At 36.3% G+C, this 12,742-nt stretch overlaps 1 protein-coding gene across 1 annotated transcript in view; it reads left to right on the top strand.

Moving 5' to 3' along the window:
• Positions 1–12,742, top strand: part of adarb2 (adenosine deaminase RNA specific B2 (inactive)) — a 223,360-nt gene that overhangs the window by 188,590 nt on the left and 22,028 nt on the right. Inside the window, exons 5-7 of the mRNA XM_077244108.1 lie at positions 7,192–7,360; positions 9,920–10,071; positions 10,896–11,064. Of these exons, the coding sequence (XP_077100223.1) occupies positions 7,192–7,360; positions 9,920–10,071; positions 10,896–11,064 (490 nt within the window). The remainder of the gene's footprint in view (positions 1–7,191; positions 7,361–9,919; positions 10,072–10,895; positions 11,065–12,742) is intronic.

The raw sequence follows: 12,742 nt of genomic DNA, 5'->3' as shown, positions 1-12,742 counted from the left end.
TTCAGTAATAATCGCTTTCTGCGTTTTTTTTTTTAACCAAAATATACTGTGCCCATCCAATCCAATATGGTAGTTAGACCTCCTAAAGCAGAGTACGCATAAAAACCCATCTAATGATTCCTTATGATTTGATGGCCTCATAAAGAAGCTGATGAACTGCATTCTTTCCTTGTTGTGCGAAACAAAACTCATTTAGAAAATGTGGGGGTAATGATGCTTATTAAGCTCATATCAGCATATGGGCTTCCCCTGACAGTCCTCCACTAGAGTGACCCATGTGCTGATGAATAGTGTCTAGCACCGACAGTTCACAGTGGAATATCACTGTATATGCCACTTTTTATGAATCGGGTGCAATTTGGTGTCTTGTGACGGCAAATCAGTGGTGAATGTTAGAGGCCTTAGAACATTATTTAAGATTATTAGAACATTTCTTGTTGCTTTTTCATAAATAAAGTTTACAATTGTTTTTAGTCTGTAGAATTTATTAATAAAATATATTTTTAATTAAAACAATTGTATACTATATCAATTAATGTATTACAATATATAAACAATATACAATATATAAAATCTCATTGATGTACATTACTTTTCTTTCTTTGCTTTTTTTTTTAAAGCTTGTTAAAATATAACAAATATGATCCATCAGGAACATTTATTTGTTCATCTCTCAAAGATATAAACATCATTGTATTGCTTTGCATTGTATGTTTTAAAACTCTGAGTTCATAAAACCAAGCATTTAAATATCATCTTACTAAGACATATTGTTGGGAGAAATAGAGTGACAACTGATTTTTAAATGCTTTTTTCATTACAAACATCAGAATTTCATCTTACTTTTGGCCAAATAAACAACAAAATCTGCTCCAAAAGCATATTTTTACTCCATTTGGGCCTCTGAATAAAATTGAGCTGTTTTTCCTCCTCGAGTGTGAGATCCATATTATCATAGATTGCATGGTTATGGCGCGTTCGAAGCCATGACCGCATTACATCAGTATTACTTACGTAGTCAGATTACTTTTCCCAAGTAACTAGTAAAGTAATGCATTACTTATATATATCTGAGTTACTTTTTCAAATAAGTAACTCAATTTATTTTGTTTTCCCACTTATTGACTGACAGCTCTCCTGTCTCCATGTTCAGAACAATCGACAGTAAAGGTGCTGAGACGTTGTGTGCACCGTGTAAACATGATAGATGTTGTAGTATGATAGATATTGAAATGCAAACTTAATATTACATAAAACTGCAATAATTAAATTACACACTTTATGTATTAAACCCTCTGGGGACGGATTGGGCGGTACTGCCAAAAATGGCATACTTTTACAAATGTGTAATTATCTTAAAAACTATTAATGATAGAGAGTAGCGGTCTTTTTTGCCGTGTTCCTCAGATTCCGCTGTAAACAGTGATAACAATTTACCCGGCTTGTATACACACTTCCTTGTTGCGCAATACCACTTCATCAAAGGCCAATGAAATCGATGTTGTTTGGCAGATTCACGAGCAACAACCAATGGAAAAATTGCCGATGGAGGAATATTTTTCTTACCCAATCAGAGGAAGGTTACCATGACGTATTCTAGCAAATCGGAGGACTCTGTAGCCTTGCAAGGGGTGGTACTATATACTATTACACAAACAGCGTTGAGTGGCAGAGACGACAGAAAGCAAACGTTTTTTTTTTAGTGAAAAACTGTTCACTATATTGTTGTGTGATGTGTGATTTTCAGAAATAAATGCCAAAAATCGAATTTCCGTTTTTGAAATTCTCTAGTTTATTGTACATTTTCACTCATACTTCCTTTATAAACATATTACATGTGTACTTATGTTAGCTTAGGGTCTTCTGAATCCATAGATACAAAACAAATAGTGTTCCATCTCCATTACATATAGTTTATAAGCGCAAATGTAAAAATAGAGAAAACGGACCAAAAAGAGTTTAGTCCCCAGAGGATTAATCTCAATTTATTAACCAATGTCTTTGCTGCTGCCCTTTGATGATCCAATTCAGGCATACTAATGAGCTATTGAGCAAAAATGATCTTCTAAAAAATAAAAATATTGCTGTAGTAAGAGAGTTGATCACTCTTCTCCTACGTCCTATTCTTCTGCGATCCAGAATGGCTGAACAGCTGAAGAGTTAGTTTGAGCTGCGCCCTCCGCTCTATAGGCGTGAATTTGCATTTCCTTCAGCCGGAGGATTATTCCTTTCATTTATTTCCAAAAATAAACATTTTTTGTTGTTGTCAAAAAGCAAAAAAGCAAGCCCGGCCAAGGTAAGAAAAAGTAATGAATCAAATTACTTTCTATAAAAAGTAATTAAGTAACGCAATTAGTTATGCAATATTGTAATGCATTACTTTTAAAAGTAACTTCGGCTTCTGAAGAACTACATTACCAAAGTACAATAACATTACATTTTTGTTTATTTTATGAAACCTTGCCAAGTATGTGGAACAACTGTTTTATAAAAGTAATAAGCGCGGTAAAGCCAAAAGGTTCAATAAACCATTTAAAAGTGACTATTATTTCATATCACCCTTTAAAGGGTTAAATCTGACTACTTTTTCAGTAAATTCTGATTTTTTGATAACAAGGTGAGTTGTTCCCAGTACAGTGCATGTCTTTTGTCCTTTGATACTGTGCTGTTCTCTTTCCTCTTCTTCACACAGCGGTCTACTGAAGGGTAAAGAGAGTGGCAGTCATGTTCACATCCAGGTTGTTTGCCTTTGTACCCACTTCACTGGCACAATGTGCTTTCTCAGAGATGTTGATGATTATTGCTCTTCTAAAAGCAGCAGTGCCCACAGGCCTTTCCACCCACACACACCGAGAGAAGAGCCTTTACAACAATTTCATGCCGGTACAGAGAGAAATTACTACACACTCTCTTTTCTTTCTCTCTGCCATCACCAGATTGATCTAAACTATCATTAAATGGAACAGCATGGAGAGACCAGACTGGGAGGATGTGGTGCTTTGGGCCTTTTAACTTTTTTTTCTAGAAAGTGTTTTTGCTGTTGGGGATTGTTTAATAAAGATGCCTTAACACAAAACGTGGGCATGCTGTGCTCTGTACCAATGCATGCTGGGATAGATCAGGTAAGGCAAGTGGAGACCATGCAGAACCAGCTGGCTTTAGCCTTCAGAGGAACATTTGGGACGTTTGGGTTGGTCTTTGATAGATGGAAAGGTTGAGTTCATCTAATAGTGTGTGAACAGTAAAACATAACTCATTGTAATGGTTTATTGCTGGACAGCTGCACTGTTTTCCTCGAGGATTTATTTTCCCTGGAGTTAAAGGAATCTCTTTTCCCTCAATGAATTTTCAGCATCATTACTCCAGTCTTCAGAGTCACATGATCCTTCAGAAATCATTCTGATATGATGATTTGATGCTCAAGAAACATTTCTGATTATCAAAATCATGTTGAAAACGGTTGTGCTGCAATAGTTTTGTAAAAACCATGATACATTTTTTTCCGGATTCTTTGATGAATAAACAGTTCAGATAATCTCTTGAAACATTACACATGTCTTATAAATTTAATTCAATTTGTCCTTGCTGAACACAATTATTTGTTTCTTTAAAAATGTGTGTATATTTGTGTATATATTTTGTGTGTGTGTGTGTGTGTGTGTGTTTTCACACACATTTTCTTAATATAAATATATATACACACATTTAATTAACTTCATAATTTGCATGCAGAAACATACAGACCCCTGCTGACTTTCATAACTTTTGTGTTAAGGTCAAATAACAGATAATTTGACCTTTTTTTATAACCTTTTTTTTTTTTTGAAAAATAATGATTAGGAGATGTACACACACACATGTATTCACAGTTTAAGAAAATATTCTCTTGCTTTTTTATTTAATGGTTACACCACATGACCGCTAGACTTCTCTTTTTGTTCTCCAGAAGAAAATAAGTCATACATGAGGTTGTGTATAAGTTTCATTTCTTCGTGAACTAACCTTTTAAAGTCTTTTTTTATCTGCATACATGTAGTTTTTCACAGTTAGAAAGTCCCATAAACCCGATATTAACAAGTATGAAAAAAATGAGCTATTGACCGCTTCGATCTGGAGTTATGACTCATTTGGACCCAGTCTCTCTTTTCTTCTGGCCTGCGTTTCATCTATTTCTCCTCTTCCCACGGTCTCTCCTCTCTGACACTCTCTCGCTTCAGCAAGCAGCGAAAGGTGGAAGAATGGATTTCAAAGGCTATGCCTTTAACCCCACCTCAATATTAGTTTTTATTATTGTTATTGCCAGGCTGGTGGTGGCCGGGCCACGGTGTGCAATTCCGTCTGGGTCCCGACTGATAAAAGCTCATATGTTGCCTCTAGCCTGCAGGTCTGCATGAGGCACTGAACACTACAGTTTTGAAGCGATGGGGAGATATATTTTTTTCCAGCACACAGAGCTTTATGGTTAAGCATGCTGAGACATCGGCTCACACGCTTGAGCTGTTCTCAGTGCAGAAATCCTCCGTATCGGGTCGAGCAGCTGCGGGACAGGTACAGCGGGACGTGGCAGGTGGACACGCTTTGTGCCGGGGTTGTGGGTTTTGTCTCGCTGTGGCCGATGAAAATGTCACAGGAAAGCTTTTGTTCACTGATGACCAGTTACTCATTCTTTGTGTAGACAACATCAGCAAAAGAACAGCTTTTACTGTGGACTACAGCAGAATTTATAGTTGTGTGCTGCTTGTGTTTTAAACGGTCATGTCCTTTTCTTGCATCAAATCTGGAGTGTTTTCTCTCTGATCCTTAAGACAGAAACACTCGATGCAAGTATGCAAATGCAGATGTGCAGCGTGCAACTGTGGCTAGAAATCTTATAGTTAGAAGTATGGGTGAAAGAGTAGCAAAACTCGGGAGCATGTAGATGTAAATTTGAGAACTTGTACAAATAGGTATTCGTACGTGTATGGTAAAATTTTACACTCACAGCTCCAACGTAAAAACCTGAAAAATAAAAATTTGAAGTTGAATGTTGAGAACTAGAATTAGGCATTTGCAACTTCTCAAATCTGTCACTGCAGTTTCAAATCTTCGCACCTTGACTTTTGCAACTATTTTCCCGATATATTAACGCGATAAGACGTTTTATTGGTTGGCGCCTAGCCAATGAAATGGGACTTCTTTTGTACGCGATGATGTCATGACACTCGCAGCCTCTGGGACGTTTAACATGGGTTAATAATATTCTAACACTCTAGACAGTGATATTAAAACTAAACTCAGTAAACCCCATACTAATAAAGCATACCATGTCCAGAAAAGCAGATGAGCCCAGAATATGAACAAGATGTTTAATTACACATTAAGCGTTTTCCTCCTAGAAAACCGCTGTAAAGAAAACGCTTAATGTGGCTTAATGTCCTAATAAGACGGAGGTGTTTACTGGGTTTGGTCTTTTAATATGACCGCCTTAGAACATTATTAACCCACGTTATCGTTTTAAACCGTCCCAGAGGCCGCGGGTGTCGTGACATCATCGCGTACAAAAGAAGTCCCATTTCATTAGGGGAAAAGTATTAATTTCTTTAGGAAAAAAGAATATTTTAACAATATTGTCAAAAATTTAGAATTAAGCAGGTTGTTTTAGGTTACTGTATCTTTAAAAGGGGGTAGTTCACCCTAAAATCCAAATGCTTCCAAACCTGTATGAGTCTCTTCTTCTGTTGAACACAAAAGAAGTTGACTGTCTGGTTACCAGAAGAAAGAAACTCAGGTTTGGAACAACATGAGCGCGAGTAAATGATGACAGAATTTCTGTTTTTGTGTTAACTATCCCATTAAGTAATCTACAGGTACAGTATATGTAAATGACCTCTCCTATGACTGACTAATGTCTCTTCACATATTACATTTGTGTCAACACTTACTCACAGTAAGTCTGCTGTCAGATCCAATATTATTAAGCTGCAATATGATAACCAGTGGTTAAATTGGGCCGGGGCACTGCGGGGCGCCTGCTCGTTTGTGTCCTGATGTGCCTGTTTGCAGTCAGTTGCCTACTGGAAATTATGTCACATAATATTTGATGAAAGTGATGCTTTTGAAAACATATTTCTGACAATAAATGAAAGATTTTTGAAATGGCATGTCTATTTTGTCTCGGCGGAGCTGAGATGAGAACAATCGGGACACGGCCATATTCTTGTTCAGCTGCTCAATCTCGTCAGTCGACCATGATCGCGCACCGCTCGCGCACGCGCATCTAGGTGACACGGATAAATGTACGCAGCAATATATAATGAATGTTCCTTGGAGATCCATAGTTGCGCGGGATGTGGAAGCGCGCAAAAGTTCCAGAAATGTACAAAAAGGGCCCTGGCCCTGAATGACAAGTTAAGGAAAATAAGACTAAATCTAAATTAAATAATCAAGACTAGGTTGACCATGTGATTTTTCTCAGGAGATGTTTTGAGCATTTTACTTCAGACACTGGATTATCAGCAACTGCCAAGAGAACTGCTAGCTGGCTACTCAAAATAATCTATTCAGTCATCATATTTGTATTTGATCTGTGTGAATTGCAGAAATATAAGACTAGACCTACTTTTAGCTACCAAGCAACCTTTCCACAAGGATAGATTATATTTTTGTGACTTGTGCATACCTTGATGTGAAATGATGCAGAGTACGCGTGCGTGTGTGTGTGTGTGTGTGTGTGTGTGTGTGTGTGTGTGTGTGTGTGTGTGTGTGTGTGTGTGTGTGTGTGTGTGTGTTGTAGTAGTAAAGAGAGAGAATGGGCGAGGGAAGTTTGTGTGAGGTGGACCCAAATCGTATATGCTGTCTTCATGTGGCACATTATGTTTGGCACATTGTATGGGTCACTATATCATAACAAGGTAATACAACATGTAATCAAGTGATGACTGATTAACAGTAATGTAAATGCTAAATGCCCTAATACCTGTTGATACTACAACAATGCAAAGTATATGCTCTTAACCTTGCAGTTTTTCACATATCATGTAATACTCAATTTCTCAATTTCTTTGCACAAAACTCTCCAGAAAGTGCCATTTAATGGTTTATTTTTCAAAAAAAAAAATTAGAGCACCCCCCCCCCCCCCCCCCCCCCACATAATAAATCCAAATGTAACCCCTGATGATGACTATATGTGTTTGTGTGTTTGTGCTCATCAGGTGTGGATCTAAGACAGGCCCAGGTGGTGGCGCTAGCAACCGGCACTAAATGCATTAATGGAGAATATATCAGTGACCAGGGCCTGGTGGTCAACGACTGCCATGCCGAAATCACGACTAGACGAGCCTTGCTGCGGTTCCTGTACTCCCAACTAGAGTTACACCTCAGGTAAAGGACACGCATTTAGATGACTTATATCAAGTGTGCCGCACACATCCTGAAAAGTGAAGCCAAAACATTTCGATCACCCCCAGAGTGGATGATGTGTTTTTCAAAGAATCAGCTTTAAAAAAATTACACGAGGAATAAATAGAGAGCAGCATGATGTGTATATTTACAAATGAAGTCATGTATTGTGCTCCCCTAAAACAATGTTCTGTGCTCACAATATAAACTCTGTAAGTATGTAAATGCTCAAATACCATAGAAGATTACTTAAACTCGTATATCAGTTTGTAAAAAGAAGCAAAAATCTAATTTATCGTAATGCATTTGCATATCAAGTAGAAATGTGAAGCTTGTTTTTTGTTAAAGCTCTTTTTTTCCACACAAAAAAATGTGTTATGTGAGCTGTAAAGCTGTATATGGCCTCTTGAGGTGGAACTATATGGTAGATGAGCTCAGAAAACAGTCCTATCGTTGTGCATGTCAACCCTTGTGAAATAGAAGTGCACTTGATTGTATTGTATGTCCACTTGTAATATACTTTAAATCTTAAAAAATATATATTAAAAAAACTGTACTTGCAGATAATATATAATCAATTAAATAAAGGCCACTGGTGTGCACTTGAAGAAAGTACACTTTAATGACTTTCTTAACACACTTAAGTACACTTTTAAACTAAACTGAGAAAACATTTTAGAAAATAAAAGGTTGCGCTGATCTATATGATAGTTGTCATGAACTTGTAGGATGCAGCATCAAGCAAAAGAATGGTTATCCTCATTGAGTAGTACATTTATTAACCATATTTCAAAGACAATAGAAGTAATAAAAAAATTACATATAAAAATGAAGCGTCATAAAGCTCTAAAGTTCAGCTACTTGCATTTAATATAAATTGTAACTATAACATGCAATATTATTTTCATAGTCTTTTATGCTAAAATGTACTTGTTTTTCCATAAGGGAAGTGAAAGTTTTTTTTGTAAGGTCTTAAACATGTATAATGTGTCAATGAAGCCTGTTTATCTCAAGGTTAAAAAATGAAGTCACATTGTAAGATATAAAGACACAGGGTTGTAATTTATGGGGGAAAAAAGTTGCAATTGTTAGATTTGAAGTCGCTTTTGAGTATAAATTTGCATTGCGGCATATAAAGTGATATTGTCATAAAGTCCCAATCGTGAGATATAAAGTAACATTGCAATAAAAGTCACTCTTTGAGTTGTGAAATTGCGATTACGAGAAAATATTAGAAGATTTAAAGTTGCATTATGATGTATATAAAGTGATCTTGTGAGTTATAGAATCACATTTGTGAGATATAAAATGACTGTGACACAAGTCACATTGCGGTAAAGTTGCAATTACGAGAAACAATGTTGCAATTGTGAGACATTAAGTCACATGTGGGGAAATTTCAAAATTACAAGAAATGAAGGCATAAGTTTAAGATATAAGGTCACAATTGCCTTTTTTTTTATTTTACTCTGAGGCAGAAAGGAGCTTCTACAGTAAGTTACTGTTCATCCCATCATCTTGTTAGTGCATTATTTATTCTAAACAAGACATTTGCTTGCTTTCTCACAGGTTCTCAAAAAGTTTTGTTATTTTCTATGCTAATCAACAGATGTCGGAGAGGTTGTCAAGAATGCCTAGCACTTGTTGAACCTGAGCTTGAGTTAGAGCTCTAGGCACACAACACATTTTCTCACAGAAGCACATCTTACACCTAGAAAAGAACTTTTTAAATTTCAATTCTTGGTTCATAAAGAATCTGCATTATCATTTCAGTCTGGTCTGGCGTTGGCGGTTTCATTGTGCGGCGGCGAAGACTTTAAATGTCTTCCTCGATGTAGCAGATTGCAGCGTAGAAAAGCCTCTTGTAATGTCATATTTGCATACGCGTCGTCCCAGAGTGCATTATCTGCAGCTAAATGGGCCCGCTTGGCTGGGTCTGGAGTCTAGTTTGGAAGATAAGTCATTATGTTCGGCAAATAAAATAGCACAACGGCCATCAGCCTGTTCCTCGGTAGACAGATCTGGAGCAACACGACTCCCACCCTTGACATCGCAGGTCATTTGTGTAATTAGCACAGCTTAGGAGCCAATTAGAGACGATGATGTTTGCGCGTGTAATGCGCTCCCTGTGCACAGTTCACCTCGTGCACTATTCCGAAACGTCTTTTGTAAGATGTCACAGTGAGGTGCTAATGCTAATTATGATGATATGTGTAAAACTGGGGCGGCTCTGCTGGAAACGCCGTGTCCTCCCTACAGCTGGCTTGCCACAGATCATCTGGGTTAAAGAATTACAGCACGCTGTTCTCTCGGTCATTTATATTCGCCTTGTTCTGACAGAGTAATAGCGCGAGAGCGAGAGGGGGATGTGACAGTGACGGAACTAGCCTTGGTCGCGGCAAGGCCAATATTTGTCTCCTTTGTGTCTTCGGCCCATTATTAGCCGGGAATGTGAGCGCTGAACACTTTCAGACGTGGTTGTTTCTCATGTCTCCCCTCTTTCTTCTTTCTTCCCGCCTCGGGTCTGTGATCACTCTGAAGCAAAAGGAAAGAGGACTGGGAACAATCGATCTTCGTACGGCACAGAGACTCCTGTTTGAGACTGCGAGAGAATGTCCTCTTCCACATGTACATCAGCTCTTCGCCCTGCGGGGACGCCCGTGTGAACTCGCCGTACGAAATCACCTCTGATTGTAAGAATATCTGCTTGTCTGTATCATCTCTTCTGCTCTCTTGTTTCATGTGATTTTATGTGGTTTTGAAAAATTCAATGACTCAAAAAATCTCATGTGGGACAACATGTTTTATTTTTGTTTGTTTTTTCCACCTTGAAAGTTAGTGCAGACATAATTAATCAATATTTTCCAAAAAGTTTTTTTGTAACATTTATTTTGATGGCCCACCTCAGACATTGTTCTAACAAATATCCCCTCTGGTCATCACTATATATATATATCCATCGATTTTTGTTTTATATTGTACATTTTAACATATGAAGTGAACAATTTATTACAAAGATGACACTTTTGTCATCTTTTGTCAAAGTGCTCCAAATGTCACGACATCCCATGTAATAGATGAAAAAAAAAATTTATTCAATTCTATACCTCAATTCAAAATTGACTAAAAGTTACAATGAAAAAACTAAATGTAATAAATTCAAAGTTTCAAAAGAATTACAACAAATGTTGCATCCACATAAATCTTAAAAATGCCTTAATTTTAAAATGCACTTCTTTACATTTATGTGGAAAGTGAAATAGAATTTACCTTTTTTCTGTCACAAATATCATATCAATTCATAAACATTCAGGTTTTTGGGAAGTTGTACCACATGACATTTTACAACCTGAACAAACTTTGCCTTGTCATAAAAAAGTCAAATTATCAGATATTTTAAGAGACATTCGAAATATTGACCTCGACAGTGGAATTGCAGTTTTTGAATAAATTAATATATAAGCCATTTAAAATGAGCATGGCAACATTGACCCTATAGCACTCTTTTTTTCCACAGTGCACAGCAACAGACACTTGGTGAAGAAGTTTCACAGCCACTTACGGACAAAGATTGAATCCGGGGAAGGCACACTGCCGGTGAAGTGCACGGGTCCCGTTCAGACGTGGGACGGGGTCCTTCAAGGAGAACGGCTCATCACTATGTCTTGCACAGACAAGATTTCCAGGTCAGTATCAAAAACACTGAACATTCACTCAAACTTCAGTACTAACAAAAGACAGTAATCAAACACGGGTCTCTGACTTTTTTCACTATGAGAAGACATTCAATGAAAGGTCTGATCCCAGTCTAAGATGGTCTGCTAAATATTTATTAGAAACCGTAATACTTTTTTTTAATGATATTGAGCCATGGACAAACATTTATTTGAGATAGAAATCTTTTTTCACATTTTACAAATCATTTTAAATGTCACTTGTGATCAATTGAATGCATCCCTAATGAGTAAAAGTATTAATTACTCTATACAAATTGAATTGTAGTGTACATCTAAAAACTCATATTGAATTATCCTTTTCTGCCATTATTATGTGATGTATAGTCTAGCTCAAGTCAGAAATCGTCACCTGACAAAAAAATATATATATTTTGAAAAAAATTTATATGTGCCAAAATATTGGATTTAACATTAAGTCCTGCTGTATAAATTTAGCATCAGTGTCCAAGGTGATATTGTGCCATTTCAGAATGATTCAGCAAAGCAGGCCGACCATCTCTGAAGCGTGATTGTAAAGCTCAAGTTCTGGTAGTGTATTGATTTAAGGTTTATTTTTATGAGAGGATTAGTTTTTATGAGGGCGAGTTAGTCTCGTTTAAGCAGGGCGACTTTTACACGGCATTATAATGGCCGAGGGAAAGGTTGGTGTGATATTTGCCTTGAGGAAGAGAGCTATTCAAACCCATGCTCTGGGACTGGCGTGATCACCATTATTGTCTTATGATGAGCTGTGCTTTAATAATCCTTCAATAATTAGCTTCTGTGTGTATGGGATACGTCACAGTGTTAATCTGAACCTATTGTGCATCATTCATCAGTGTTCTTATATATATATATATATATATACACACTGCCGTTCAAAAGTTTGAGATCGGTAAGATTGTTAATGTTTTTTAAAAGAAGTATAAGATAATTATATGTAACATTTATTCCTGTGATCAAAGCTGAATTTTCAGGATCATTACTCCAGTCTTCAGTGTCACATGATCCTTCAGAAATCATTTTAATATGCTGATTTGATACTCAAAAAACTTTCATTATTGGTATCAATGTTGCAAACAGTTATGGAGCTTTTTTCAGGATTATTTGATGAATAGAAAGTTCTATTTCATTTATTTGAAATAGAATCTTTTGTAACATTATACAAAAGATTGTATAATGTTTTTACTGTCATTTCTGATCAATTTAATGCATCCTTGCCGAATAAAAGTATTGATCATCAATCATGAGATACTGAAGAACGCAGATTCAGCTATAATGATAATGATAGATAATTATTCACCATTGATCACAGGAATAAAATACATTTTAAAATATATTAAAATAAAAAAAGAGTTATTAAATTGTAATAATATTTTACAATATTACTTTTTTGTATTTTTAATAATATATATATATATATATATATATATATATATATATATATATATATATATACATATACACATATTAGTGTTCACACAACAGTTAGTGTAACAGACAGTTAGTATAACAGTTAGTGTAACAGACAGTATAACAGACAGTTAATATAACAGTTAGTGTAACAGACAGTTAGTATAAAAGTTAGTGTAACAGACAGTTAGTATAACAGTTAGTGTAACAGACGGTTAGTATAAAAGTTAGTGTA

Source organism: Siphateles boraxobius, unplaced genomic scaffold, assembly GCF_051911475.1.
Source record: "Siphateles boraxobius isolate OS27281-9 unplaced genomic scaffold, OSU_SipBor_1 26, whole genome shotgun sequence".
Taxonomy (NCBI): Eukaryota; Metazoa; Chordata; class Actinopteri; order Cypriniformes; family Leuciscidae; genus Siphateles; species Siphateles boraxobius.
The sequence above is the reverse complement of the archived record's forward strand: the minus strand, read 5'-3'. Positions and strand labels throughout refer to the sequence as shown.